Below are 14,666 nucleotides of genomic sequence, written 5' to 3' on the forward strand. Positions count from 1 at the left end.
ACATCAGTTGGATCCCCTGGTAAACTGAAAGCAGTTTTAAAAAATATTCCCCACCATCCTTTTAAGACAACTTTCAGGTTACCCACGAATAGGAAGCAACCACATTAAAACGAGTTAAACTATGAAAAATAAAAAGGGCCATGACCTTTATTTAGAAGTATGTAAAAGTATGTAAAGGTAGTATAATATGTACAGGTGGCACATGGTGCCAATTTTATTTGCAGATATAGTATTCCAACTCAATTTGCAAGTTACACCTTTGCCACAGCCTTGGCTAAATCTTGAACTAGTGCAGAATTCAGCTGTGCTAGAGTGCTGATCTTTGCATGCTTAGATGTAGCATACTTGTTCTTGATAGTCTGGAAGAGAAATAGCACAGTAATTACACTGGGAAAACAAAAATTTACAATATCTAATAGTATAGGATTCATTTAAAAAAATCAACACTTTGGGCCTGAGGTACAGCTCAGAGGTAAAACAGCAGCAGCAACCCAAAACACCTAACATGATCTCCTCAAAAATAAAGTATGAATTTGCAGGCAGTAAATCTGAATTATTCTCATTTTTTCAACATCTCATCATTAATTTGACTTACCATATGCTTTGTAAGCCCTTGATTCACCATGACTATATTCTTAGCCAGGTGCTGCATAACAGGAAGAAGAGACTCTTCAGTATATGACAGGTAATGCTGTAGAATTGGTGTCTAAGACAAAAACAAAATGTCAAAAACGTTCAACCTGGAACAAAACCCACTTATCAATGAACTTCTTATTACAAATGTCTACAACTTTTCATAAAGTTTCTAGATGTTAGTCAAGAGGGGTAGGGGGACACACACTATATGACTAATTTTAATTAAAATTTAAGACAAGTTTGAGCCTCTTTTTTCCCCCGTTTCTCTCTCGGGCTTCTGTAGAAACCTCTGCTCAAATCTCATTACACTAATGTAATTGCTGGGTTGTCCACCCCAAAGCTAGATTCCAAGTTCCTTGAGGCTGAGTTTCTTATTCATAGCTCTATTTCTAGGGTTTAGGGTAGTACCTGACAAACAGGAGAAATATTAGTTGAATCAATGATTACGAATGAATTTCCAGTTATGTCATTTGACAGTTTCTACATATATAAAGGGTAACAGCTACTATGTCTTTCTCAAAGGGTTTATGGAGATTAAATTCAGTAAAGAAATGAGAGCATTCTATCAAGATGACATCATAAATTATTTTTAGCATTCCTTCTATAGATTCTATATTTAGGAACCAGTGGAAATGACAAAATTCTGTATTCAAACATCATTTACAATTTAAAAGCTTCGGAGTTCTGTAAGATAGATCTTACCCATTCACCATTGTCAAGAATTTTCAGTGCTAAGCAAAAAGCTCCTGCTGCAATTTGAGAAGGAGGAAAGTGCACCATATCATAGTCCAACATAGTTAGTTCCATCAGGTATTTAGCCAAAGTATGTTGCTCAACATCAACCTGGAACAAAACCCACTATCAATGAACTTCTTATTACAAATGTAGTCTACAAGTTCTCAAATGCAATTGCCCAAAAAAGGCTTCATAATGATATTAATATGTAACCTGATTATAAATAAAAAACATCTTTATCCCTTCCCACAAGTCATTAGGTATTTAATATACAACCAGCAGCAGTATTCCCTAATACATCCTAACGAAGGCTTCTCAAGGAGTATGTACCTCTCCAATTTTAGATGCTCTGCGAAGGAAGTGCAGTGGTAGAGGGCGACCCAGACCAAAGTTTAAAACTCTTAGAATCTTCATTTCCATCTGTCTGATTTGGTGCTTAGTGTAAGTGTTGTTAGTCACAAAAGCAAAGTCACCAATTTCTGGAGGGTACATTTCTTCATATTTGCTTGCAATAAACATGGCAGTGACACCAACCAGCTGCAGCATCTTCTTGGGCACACAATTATCCTATAATGAGAATTTCAACTGGGTAAATAACATGTACTACAAAAGGAGACAGTTATGAAGGATACATACGTCTATAGCAAAATCTTAACTAATGACATTTTATCTCCTGAGACAGATTTTAGCTGAAAAATAAGTTTCTTATGACTAAGCTAAGACCCTAGAATAGAGAACCTTCAGTTACTGAACCAGGCTCACCTGCATAAACCGATCAATAATGGAAACAGTCATATACATGGTCTCCTGCAGCAACCTGAATTTAATTTGAACCTGTATTAGCCAGTCAATTAGGATAGCTCTCATGTTTCCAGTGACTTCCCGACCCAGTAGGTATTTTGGTCTCACTGACTGTTCTTCCTGAAAAAAAAAAAAAAAAAAAAATGCAGATTATCCTTAGAAGCACAACTGCATGTGACATTTATGTCCAGAAAGGTGAGTTTTTTTGTTTCTAAATATAATAGATTTGAGGTATTTAGAATCTATAAGTTTTTAGTCCAATTATTCATTTGGTAACTAACTTCACTGGGGAAGAAAGCAAATCTTAGCTAGAATAATGTGGCAGGTTTTTAACATTGTCAGATGTTATAATGTCCAATTCATTACCACTGCCGCTGGTGCACATTCTGTATCCACCTTCCTCACAAATAAAGACACTATACCATCATTTCAGATCTTTTCACTGAAGACTGAAAAACCAGAGCCTGACTGAGATTTTAGGAAATAAGAGAAAAATGTCAATAACTTGGGTGTCAACACACTTTATATATAAACAGAGATATGAATTGTAATGTAAAAAACAACAACAACAAAGTACATGTATAAAGGCAAAAAAAAAAAGAAAGAAATGCTGCCAGGGGGCTGGGGTTTCAGCTCAGTGGTAGAGCGCTTGCCTAACGTGTGACACTGGGTTTGATCCTCAGCACCACATAAAAATAACTAAAATAAAGTTTAATTTTTTTTTTTTTTTTAGAGAGAGAGAGAGAGAGAATTTTAATATTTATTTTTTAGTTTTCGGCGGACACAACATCTTTGTTTGTATGTGGTGCTGAGGATCGAACCCAGGCTGCATGCACGCCAGGCAAGCGCGCTACCGCTTGAGCCACATCCCCAGCCCCAGTTTAAAAAATTTTTAACAGGGCTGATGCTGTGGCTCAGTGGTAGCACACTTGCCTGGCATACGTGAGGCACTGGGTTCGATAAAGGCCAGTCAACAACTAAAAAAATTAAATAAAAAAAAAAATTTACCAACAACAAAAAAACGAGGGCTGAGGTTGTGGCTCAGTGGTAGAGCACTTGCCTCATATGTATGAGGCCCTGGGTTCGATCCTGAGCACCACATAAAAGGTAATAAGTAAAGTTGTGTCCGTCAACAACTAAAAATACTAAAAAGAAACAAAACAAAAACAAATGCTGCCAGGCATGATGCTGCATGCCTGTAATCCCAGTGACTTGAGAGGGTAAGGCAGTAGGATTGCAAATTCAAAGCCAGCCTCAGCAACTAAGCTGATCGTAAGCAACTTAGTGAGACCTGTCTCAAAATAAAAAGGGTTGCAGCAGGCGTGGTGGTGCATGCCTGTAATCCCAGTGGCTCAGGAGGCTGAGACAAGAGGATCACAAGTTCAAAGCCAGCCTCAAAAGTGAGGCACTAAGCAACTCAGTGAGACCCTGTCTCTAAATAGAATGCAAAACAGAAATGGGGATGTGGCTCAGTGGTTGGGTGCCCCTGAGTTCAATCCCCAGTACCAAAAATAAATAAATATATAAATAAATAAAAAGGGTTGCGGCTGTGGCTCAGTGTCCCTGGGTTCAATCTCTAGTTAAAACAAAACAAAACAAAACAAAACAAATCCACTGCCTGTAATCCCAGAAATTGAGGAGGAGGCAGGAGGATCACAAATTTGAGGCCAGCATGGGCAACTTACTGAGACCTTGTCTCAAAATTAAAAAATAAAAGGAACAGAAGATGGAGTGTACTCTGTGCTTCTATTCCCAGTAACCTCCCTGCCAAAAGGAAAATATTGCCAAAGTCCTGCTTCATTACTGTAAACTGTTGATAGAAAGTATCTTTAATAGTTGGGTATAGCAGCACATGCTGGTAGTCCCAACTATTCAGGAAGCTGAGGCAGGAGTATCACTTGAACCCAGGAATTCAAGGTCAGCATGGGAAACATAATGAGACCCCATTTCAAACAAAACAACAATAACCCCCCAAATTTTAATGAAACTAAATATAGTTTAGAAAAAATGGACTCTAGTGATTTTACTGACCTCAAGTTGTCTCAGATAAGCATAGATATCCTTTACATATTCACTACAAAGGTTTGGATCTACTCCATCTTCTGCGTCCACATCACTCACTGCAAGAATTACATCAGAGAAAGCCTGACACAGATATTCTTCTGCAGGAGCACATCCAGATGTTTCCATTGGGCTTGCAGAGGGAGTATCAACCTTGAAACAGAGAGAACTTTTGAAATAACTGCAGAGGACACACACTATAACTTGGGAATGAAGGTCAGATTATTGGTAACACCAACTCAAGAAACAATACTGCTGAAGACAATTCATTTCCTTAGAAGAAAAGAATTAGATTTGTTCAATTTCTTCTCAGGAAGTGAATAATATAAAAAGGAAAATGTCAATTTAGATTAAGCTAATTTAAAGTCAGCAGAATGTAACTGCTAACAGGCAAAAGAGAAGCAAATTCATATTCTAGACTTTCTGCCAAAGAAAACCAGCAAGTCATAAAGCTGTTTATCAGCATCATGTGAAGTTAATTAAAAAACTAATGACAAATGAGCCTTTAGTCCATTTCTTTTTTTTTTTTTAAAGGTGAAATTTTTTAATGTTTACTCTTTTTTTTAGTTGTTAATATTTTTTTAGTCGTTGGCAAACTTTTATTTTATTTATTTATATGCGGTGCTGAGAATCGAACCCAGAGCCTCACACATGCCAGGCAAGCGCTCCACCACTGAGCAACAACCCCAGCCCCCTTTAGTCCATTTCAAAACAGGAATTGCTTTTCACTACTCAGGAAAATATAAGTTCTGTCCTGAGTACCAAGGATTAACTGACTTTATTGCCTTTAACCATTTCCTTTATGCTCCTTTTACCACACTGTTCAAATATTTATTGAGCACCTTCTTCAAGTCAAACTGTGCTAGGAATTGCCTCAGCATCCTTAAGAGGCTTTAAATTTAGTAGAGACATAGTAAAGAAACTCATGAGATTAATTGCACATAAAGTGTTTAGCAGGGCTTGCCCTATGCTAAGCACTCAATAAAGAGTAAGTTTACCAAAATAGGTTCAGGCGAAAGTTTTTCTTCCTTGACAGGTTCAGGCTCAGGTTCAGGTTCAGGCTCAGGCTCAGTCTCAGGCTCTGGCTCTGGCACACACACAGGTGCCTTTTCCGAAGGTTTTGATAGTTTTTTAGCAATAACTTTTCCAGTAGCTGATGGTTTTGCTTCCTGTGGATGAAAGAGAGAAAATGGAATGTTTCTCTATCAAGGGTCACAGCTGGAATGTGGGCTCTTCAGGGAAGTTGGGTCAGGAAGATAGTTACCTTTTTCAGAAGCACTCTAGTCTGCAGCTGTTCACTGACTTTATTACCAATGTCTCCAAGAGCTGTTCTTGGCCTCAGCCCAGGCTTGGAGGCTGCAACAGTGGCCACAGGCACACGCTTTGCCCCTGCCATACTAATCTTGGTCTTATTGTCAGCATTAATTTTCGTGTTCTGAAATAAGAAAGAGCACTTTTGACGGCTGGTCCAGGGAGGCTCGAGTAAGTCAAGAGTTAATTAAGGTAGACACAATTTAGGGGCTGGGAATACAACTCAGTTGGTAGAGTGCTTGCCTTGCATGCACAAGGCCCTGGGTTCTATCCCCAGCACCGCCAAAATAAAAGAAGGAAAGCTGGCTGCAAATGGGTTCTAAGGAGAGACGTGGTTCCAGGCTCTAAGGCCTCAGCAGTCATTTTCCTCCCAGAAACTCTTCATTCACCTATTGCGGGATTACCTCTTTAGTCCCCGCTTAGTCACGTGAATTACAGTCGAAAGGGGTATTCAAGTACAGATACTGCTCTGGGAAAAGGTTTACGCTGTTGGTGGGGGGCTTACTCAGGGGTCCTCCATTGCTTTTTTAAAAAGGTTTCCCGTTGATCCTCCTCCATCTACTCTCAAGGTCTATATCCAAGATCCAGTTCAATTTTTTCTCACCTTCCTTCGTCCCCAAAAAGTCCCCCAGCTCGCCAGAGGCCCAGCTCAGTTCTCTCCCGGTAACCCCTCTCCCATACTGCCCCCGTAGTAGCCACGGTCCTCTCGGGTTCCGGAGACTCCCGCAGGTGAGTCAAGGCAGGAAGCCCGGAGCAAGAAAGACCGCGTTTTTTCACGGTCCGCAACGGCTCACCCTGGTGACTCGGAGCGCCATGGCTTTCTCTTCACCAGGCAGCGGCTCAGTTGGCAGAAGCAGGAACGGGAACACTGGATTCTTGGACTAACTAAAGACCTGACCCCAGCACAGACAAACAGCCGTTCCTCTGCAGCACGCCGGGAGGAGCCGGCCCGCTCAGGTTTAAACCCCGCACAGCTCCCTCCTTATTGGTCCATTCATGGAACTCGCTCCCTTCCCATTGGCCCCAGTCTGTTCTTGCGAATGCGTTTCCAGGGCGACCCCACGAAGACGTTCGACAGGGGCGGGGCCAGGGAAAGCTGCGGCCCCCAAGACACCGCCCTCTGCTCGCGCTGTCTGGCTCCGCGCCGGCGCTCTGGAGCACCGCGGCCTCCTGGGAGAGGCGTGCAACTTGCGTGCACCGCCTACTTGGGAGGGCGTGAGTGCGTGTTTTCTGCGCCTGCTGCAGTCTTTCCTCCTTGTTTTAGAAACTTGCACCTCTGGCTTTAGACAAGTTTATTGTTACACACTCTCTTCCCTTTCAGTAACAGTAATAACATCTTAAAGTTCATGAAAGACTTTCATTCGATCATTCCAGTAGCTCCGTGGATTTACAATATGGTGTTATGGGATACACATACATGCTACAAATGGGCATCTCTTTTTTTTTTAAAGAATTTTAATATTTATTTATTTTTTTTAGTTTTCAGCAGACACAACATCTTTGTTGGTATGTGGTGCTGAGGATGTGGTGCTGAGGATCGAACCCGGGCCGCACGCATGCCAGGCGAGCGCGCTACCGCTTGAGCCACATCCCCAGCCCAAATGGGCAACTCTTGAAGCAAAGTTAACGCATTTACTTTTCAGTTACTCTTTTTTTTTTTTTTTTTTTTTTTTTTTTTTTTTTTTTTAGGTTATGGGGATTAAACCCAGTGGTGCTCTACCACTGCACTTCATTCCCAGCCCTTTTTATTTTTAGTACCAGTAATTGAACCCAGGAGTGTTCAAACACTGAGCCACCTCCCCAGCCCTTTTTAAAATTTTTAAATTTATTTTTGGTGCCAGGGATTGAGTTTAGGGGCACTTGACTTCAAGCCACATACCCAGCCCTATTTTGTATTTTATTTAGAGACAGGGTCTCCCTGAGTTGCTTAGCACCTCCCCGTTGCTGAGGCTGGCTTTGAACTGACCATCCTCCTGTCCCAGCCTCCTGAGCTACTGGGATTACAGGCGTGTGTCCCTATGCCCGCCCCTTTTTTATTTTTTGAGACAGGTTTTAATTAAAATGCTCAGAGCCTTGCTACATTGTTGAGCTGACCTTGAACTTGCAACTTGCAATCATCTGTCTCAGCTTCCCGAACCACCGGGATTACAGGCCTGTGCCACCACTCCTGGCTCCAGCCCTTTTTAAAAATAATATTTATTTTTCTAAGTTGCTGAGGCTGGCCTTAAATTTGTGATGTTCCTGCCTCAGTTTAGCTGGGATTACAGGAGTGCAGGTAGGTTTATGGAGGTCTTTTGGAATCAGTACTTGAGAAGGTAGTGAAATTAGTTTTTTGTTATATTTTGAATGTGGCCTTGTGTAGTTGAACTTTCTTTTACTCTTGCAAAAAAGTCTCCTCAGCATAAAAGCTTTATTTATTGTGATGATTATAGCAGTCTTGGGAGGATAACTAGTTTTGTTTTTGTTTTCTACAAAAACATTGCTCTAGGAGTAAGTTATACTCCCTGAGACAGAGTATTTCACAAGTAAATATCCTATTTGAGAAATCTGTTTCAACTTTAGTCCTCATGCTACCTTCAGTCTGCTGAATTAAGTGATGGCAAGAAGATGGAGGCAAGCAGAATGTGGTGTCATGAGCCCTGTAGGCCAGGCTACTGGGGGACTGAGGCAGGAGGATTGCTTGTGTTCGGAAGTTTGAGGCCAGCTGGGGCTAGACAGAGAGACCCCCATCTCAAAAATAAAAAAGAAGCCCTGTATGGTGGTCCACACCTGTAATCCCAGTGCCTGGGGAAACAGAGGCAGAAGGATCACAAGTTCAAAGCCAGCCTCAGCAACTTGGAGAGGCTCTAAACAATTTAGTGAGACCCTGTCCCAAAATTTAAAAGTTAAAACGACTGGGGATGTGGCTCAGTGGCTAAGTGTCCCTGGGCTCAGTCCCCAGTACCAAATAAAAAATGATGGGGCCAGATTAAAGGAAATGAATAAGAGAAAGGGCAAGTAACAAAAGAGGAGGATGCAAAGAAGAATGGTGGAGAATAGAGAATGAGAGAGGACCCTTACCAGTCCTAGAAATTGAAGTGAGGGTTCTTCCACATTCCACTCCTGGTTTATTTCCCTTTCTTTAAACAGAAAGTAGTTTTTTTTTTTAAATTTTTAATATTTATTTATTTTTTTAGTTCTCCGCGGACACAACATCTTTGTTGGTATGGGGTGCTGAGGCTCGAACCCGGGCCGCACGCATGCCAGGCGAGCCCGCTACCGCTTGAGCCACATCCCCAGCCCCAAGAAAGAAAGTAGTTTTTGTAGAAGACTGAGTAGTAGCCTGATGCCCTCAAACTGCACTGAGGAACATGAAATGTAACAGTGAGAATTTGAAAGCACAATTTAAACTGGGCTTGTGGGTGCATGCCTGTAATCCCCACCCTGGAGGTTGAGTTAGGAGGATTGAAAGTCCTGCAAGTTCATGAGACCCTGTCTTTTTATTATATTTATTTTTTTAGTTGTACACAATACCTTTATTTAGTTTATTTATTTTTATGTGGTACTAAGGATCGAACCCAGGGCCTTGCATGTGCTAGGTGAGCGCTCTACCGCTGAGCCACAACCCCAGCCCTAGACCCTGTCTTTAAAAAAAAAGGAAATAAAAAGGATGGCATGTAGCTCAGAGGTAGACTCAGGCATGCACCAGGCACTGGGAATCCCCAGTACTGGAAAAAAAAAAACCCAAAAACAAAATATATAGTTTTATATTGGTGCCCAGCTATACTTTATAATCTGCTGATTGGTGGGGGTCGGGTATATGGGGGTGGTGAACAGAAGAAATGGTGTTGAGAGCCATTGCTGAAGGGGCCCTAGCAAACTTCCAGCTGATTGGCTCACTGTGGCCCCAGCAAACTTCCAGCTGCCAGCTGATTGGCTCCTCCACGGTGATGCTCATTGGGCTGTTTCCCTGCCCTTTCGGAGCTGCTCATTGGGGGACTCTTTTGGCTCCACCCAAGGGACCCAGCCAACCGGGGAGTGGGGGGTGGAGAGGCTCTCCGGAAGCCGGTGGTGGCAGTTGGGCTCTGAGGGAATTCCTGAAGAGCTCCCTGGTGCGGCGTGTGTTCTAAAAATAAAGTTCATTTCTGCTTGATAAGTGGCTCCGGAATTGTGCCCAGCCAGATTGTGGCAAAATGGCCCACTGATTACCCAAAAGCTATGGTGCTCACAGCTAATTAACCTGAATTTCAGAGTTTAAAGAGAAGTGTCAGCCAGTATATGAAATGAGCCAAGCTTCAAGCTTCAAAATCATTGCTTATAGGCTCAGCAATAGAGCATTTGCCTAGCATGTGCAGAGGCCCTCCGTTCCATCTCCACACCAGAAAAAAAAGAATGGCTAATTCCACCGATTTTCCTACATTATAAACATATGCCCTCTCATCCATAAAGGCTTTTCTCACTTCTAGGAGAAGAGTTCTTGTTCTCCTTTGAATGTGGAATAATATTACTTTTTTTCATTCTCAAGAGCTTGCATGGCTTCTGGCTCTATATTTTATACATTTTTGGGGTATCTGTGTGTGTGTGTGTGTGTGTGTGTGTGTGCGCGTGTGCTATGGATTGAACTCAGGCAAATGCCACACTACTGAGCTACATCCTCAGCTCCTATTTTACAACTTTTTATATGCTCAGTAACTAGTGCCTTCTTATGAGGGGAGAGACAATGTTATATATTTTTTGTATCATCATCCTGCTTTACATATATTGGGCACTTAATACATCTATTGACTAAATACTTACCTTTGATAAAACTGTTCCAATAAATTAGCTGCTTCCATAAATTCTGCAGGAATTTGCCATATATTTAGTGGATCCAGACTTCATCTGTTTAAGTCAGAGAATAAGTAGCCCTTGGACCATATCTATTGGGAGAATCTGATTCCTAGGTCAGCCCATCTCAGTATAAATTTTCAGTCTTTCATATTAGGCATTCCTATTTTGCTCTTATGGAAAATTGAGGCAACCAATAAAAGGATAAGTCAGTATAATTTGATTAATTTGTAACTGTTAAAGAGAGGCACAGTTACAGATATTTAACCTGGTATTCAAGTAGACTCAAAGTCCCACTCCTGACCTTACTTTCTAACCATAGGTATACAAATCTGAGGTATGTGATTGTTATGCCAGATTCGTGGGACCCCAATAGACCTCCAGGAGCCGAATCCGATGCAATCACACAAGAGTCTTTATTGCAAGCTGGAGCCTGGACTCACAACCGTTCCGAAGCAGTGGTCCCAGGGAGTGAGTCCTGGTCCTTTGTTCAGTGAGATTTTATAGGTTTTAGGGGGACACTCTATGCATCACAACATCACACGGCAAATCAAACAACTCCTCTTAACATTGATTAGCATATTCACTGGCGGGAACAAGTTGGGTAGAGGTGATTGGCTAGTACAAGAGGGGGGTTCGTTTGAGCTGATTGGTTTAGGCCACGAGGGGTGTATGTGCTAAACTACATGGTTTCCCAGCATGTTATCAAAACCATAAACTACTTGGGGGTCATCTGGCATCCCATGTATTTTCCCTGTCTTATGCTGATTGGAGGTTGCCAGGGGGGTTGCTATGGGTCCCCACTAATCCTGAGTCAGGGACACCTGGTGCCACAGACCTCTCCTGTTATTTACAGACAAACAACTCAGCAGGGTGGGTATGTACTTAGGAGTGCTCTGTGGATTTTTCCAAGGACAAGGGTCACGCCCCCTTCCTTAGGACAGGCCTTGAGGTAGAAGCTGCTGTTATTTATTTATTTTAAAAAATGGAGCTACATTAGTTTCTCATGAGCATGCAAAAACAACTACAAATGATTTTCTCATTTTACTTCCAAACCTCATTCATCTCTTAGGTCTGTAAATGCTATCTCCATGAAGTCTTCTTTTCCTTTTAGTTAAAAGTAACCTCTACATTCTGAAATTTGTCACTCTGTGAAGGTGTCAAACCTCTCTAAATATTTACTTATAATTTTTATTTTTAAGTTGTAGTTGGACACAATATCTTTATTTTATTATTTATTTTTATGTGGTGCACACTAAGTGAGTTCTCTACCTACCGCTAAGCCACAATCCCAGCCCTATTTATAACCGTTTATGTGTCTTATCTTACCTAAGCATGGTAATAAGCATACTAAAGAAAAGGTTTGTGTCTGATTCATGTTTTTGAAAAGAAAGTGAGAAAGCGAGTGACCAGCAAGCGAGAAATGAAAGACCAGGCAGAGATCCACACAAAGGTTTATTTGTCAAAGCAGACAAATAAAGGCCATCCCTCTATATATAGAGTGGAGATATTCTGGTGTTCAGCTTTTGTGGGGTAAGGGTTTGGAGCTGTAGTTGTGGTGCTATGGGATAGGTTGTGGGGGGGTGCTTGCCTCAGAGTTGGGCGGGTAGGAATAACATGGGATTGGCTTAGGTCTATGGCACCCTGGGGCTTTCCAGAGTCAAGGGGTCCTGTCCTTCTGGTATTGGCGTAGAGTTATGGTAACATGCAGTAGGTCACTAATGGGGGTGGGAGGAGTTCGGGTAAAAGGAAGTACAGGAAAATGAAACTTAATCTCATAAGATGGCGGTTAACATATAAAATGACTACTCAGATGTTAAATCAAGACCCTATAGTTTTTATCTTGGAAAAGCAAATTCACAAATAAAAGGCAATGAGTACATTACCTAGTCCCAGTCATTGTTCTCTCTACTGAGCTTCAGCAAAAAACCTGCCAACTGTCCCCTATATCCTACTCACTCTCCTCCTCTGATCCTTTTGAAACACATTGGTTCATGACAATCTCTTTACTCAGGGAGGTACATCTACAGGCTCCCAAGTCCTCAAAGTGTCATCTGCCTAATCTTGCTGCATCACTGTCCTTCTTGCTCTACATGCGCGCGCACACACACACACACACATACACATATATTTTTTCTTCCTGTGGTGCTGGGGATTAAATCCCAGGCCTTACATGTGCTAGGCAAGTGCTCCATCACCTAAGCTACCCCCCCCCCCCAAGCCTGTTTTGTTTTGAAATCATGCGAAGTACTTCCTTCCTCAAAAGCCCTTGCATTTGATGTACTCTCAGTCTAGAATAGTTGATATTGTGGCCTTTCTTCCATCAGGTCCTAAAGCCTTCTTCCACAGAGAACCTCTTTAATCATTCTTTAGCACATTCTCTGGCACTTTGGCCTGAACTCTGCTTTTGTTGAATGTCAACTCTTGAATCCATAATGCCTGGTTTGAAGAGCTGGCTTTCCCATTTACTAGGTATATAATTTTGGGCAAGTTAATTAAACATTCCTTGCCTTAGTTTCCTCATCAGTAAAATGAAGATAATAATTATATATGTATTTATTGCTTAAAACGGTGTTCATCTGACACGAGAAGGGTTCCATAGCTAATGCTTTTCTTCATAGCACTTAGCACACCTGACATTTTGTTATATATTAGGCTGTCTTCACTAGAAAGTATACTTCCTCAGGGCAGGACTGTTAATTATTGATGACTTTATCCCTAGCAACTACAGCAGTGTAGTCAGTGCTTTGCCACTGAGTTACCTCCCCAGCAACCCCCCCCCCCCATTTTTTTTTGGTACTGGAGATTGAATCAGGGACACTGAACTATATCCCCAGCCCTTTTTATTTATTTGTTTTTTAAAAATTTTTACCTTTATTTTATTTATTTATATGTGGTGCTGAGGATTGAACCTAGTGTCTCACATGTTCCAGGCAAGCACTCTACCACTGAGCCATAGCCACAGCTCTTTATTTTTACATTTTGAGACCAGGTCTTGCTAAGTTGTCTAGGATGGCATCAAACTTGTAGTCCTGCCTCACCTGCCTCAGCCTCCTGAGTAGCTGAGATTATAGACTTGTTTCATAGCAAACCAGCACATTTTCTTTTTTTTTTGGTACCAGGGGTTGAACTCGAGGGCACTCAACCACTGAACCACATTCCCAGCCCTATTTTGTATTTTATTAGAGACAGGGCGTCACTGAGTTGCAAAGCACTCTGCCATTGCTGAGGCTGGCTTTGAACTTGCAATCCTCCTGTCTTAGCCTCCCAAACTGCTGCGATTACAGGCATGCACCTCTGTACCTGGCTAGCACATTTCCTTAAAAAGGCTTTCCATAACTATGTGAATGTTAATATTGAAAAATTTAGGTACTTCCCAAAGTTGCAGGGGGAACCTCCTTAGGCTTTAAATTCAAATGAAAAATAGCCATAAAATAGAACAATAAATATCTGAAAAAAACCTAGTCAACCACACTGCACTATCAAGCTTGATCAGTTCAAGCATACTTAATATATGGTAACACTAGAGAAATAGGAGGAAAAAATGCATATGATCATGTGAAATGCTAATGTAGTGCTTAGCACAAAGTAATTGTGAAATAATGAAAAATTGAAAAAACCCCAAGGCCCCCCCCCAAAAAAAAACTTGAGAAAGAAAATGAATAATGTAGAAATTAAAATTTCAAAGATTTGACAGTTGTGTACAGCTGTTTAATCACTATCCTGACCAAGATGTAGAATGATCTCAACACTCCCCAAATATTCCCTTTTCCTCCTTTCCAACAAATCCTGTACACCCTTAAGACCACACGTGCTGTGATACATCCTCCCCTAAGATGTCCAGGCCCTAATGGCTGGAATCTATGAATATATTACCTTTTCATGGCAAAAGGGTCTTATAACACTTTTTTTTTTTCAAAGAGAGAGTGAGAGAGGAGAGAGAATTTTTAATATTTATTTTTTAGTTCTCGGCGGACACAACATCTTTGTTGGTATGCGGTGCTGAGGATCGAACCCTGGCCGCACGCATGCCAGGCGAGCGCGCTACCGCTTGAGCCACATCCCCAGCCCGTCTTATAACACTTTGAGATGGGGAGCATACCCTAGATGTGTGTGGGCCTCGTGTAATCACACTGAGTCCTTAAAAGTAGAAAAGGAAGGTAGAAAAACCAGAGAGATGCAACAGTAGGAAAAGGGGCAGAGAAATTTGACGCATGACAAGTGACTTGCTGCTGGCTTTGAAGATAGAGGAAGGAGTCCACAAACCCAGGTGACCTCTAGAAGGTATGAACAGCAGGGACCTCAGTCTATATACA

General features: G+C 41.6%; 1 protein-coding gene across 1 annotated transcript; it reads right to left on the reverse strand.

The window, feature by feature from the left end:
* Nucleotides 1-241: 241 nt before the first annotated feature.
* CCNB1 (cyclin B1) lies at nucleotides 242-6,667 on the reverse strand. Its single transcript, XM_081302039.1, has 9 exons — nucleotides 6,339-6,667; nucleotides 5,498-5,668; nucleotides 5,232-5,402; nucleotides 4,204-4,386; nucleotides 2,134-2,292; nucleotides 1,702-1,938; nucleotides 1,339-1,479; nucleotides 596-706; nucleotides 242-359 (listed from the first exon to the last, which is right to left on the reverse strand). The coding sequence occupies exons 1-9, from the start codon at nucleotides 6,357-6,359 to the stop codon at nucleotides 252-254; spliced, it is 1,302 nt and encodes a 433-aa protein (XP_081158165.1). The 5' UTR covers nucleotides 6,360-6,667; the 3' UTR covers nucleotides 242-251.
* Between the last annotated feature and the right edge of the window lie 7,999 nt (nucleotides 6,668-14,666).

Source organism: Spermophilus citellus (genome assembly GCF_964194105.1).
Source record: "Spermophilus citellus genome assembly, chromosome: 1".
Lineage (NCBI taxonomy): Eukaryota > Metazoa > Chordata > Mammalia > Rodentia > Sciuridae > Spermophilus > Spermophilus citellus.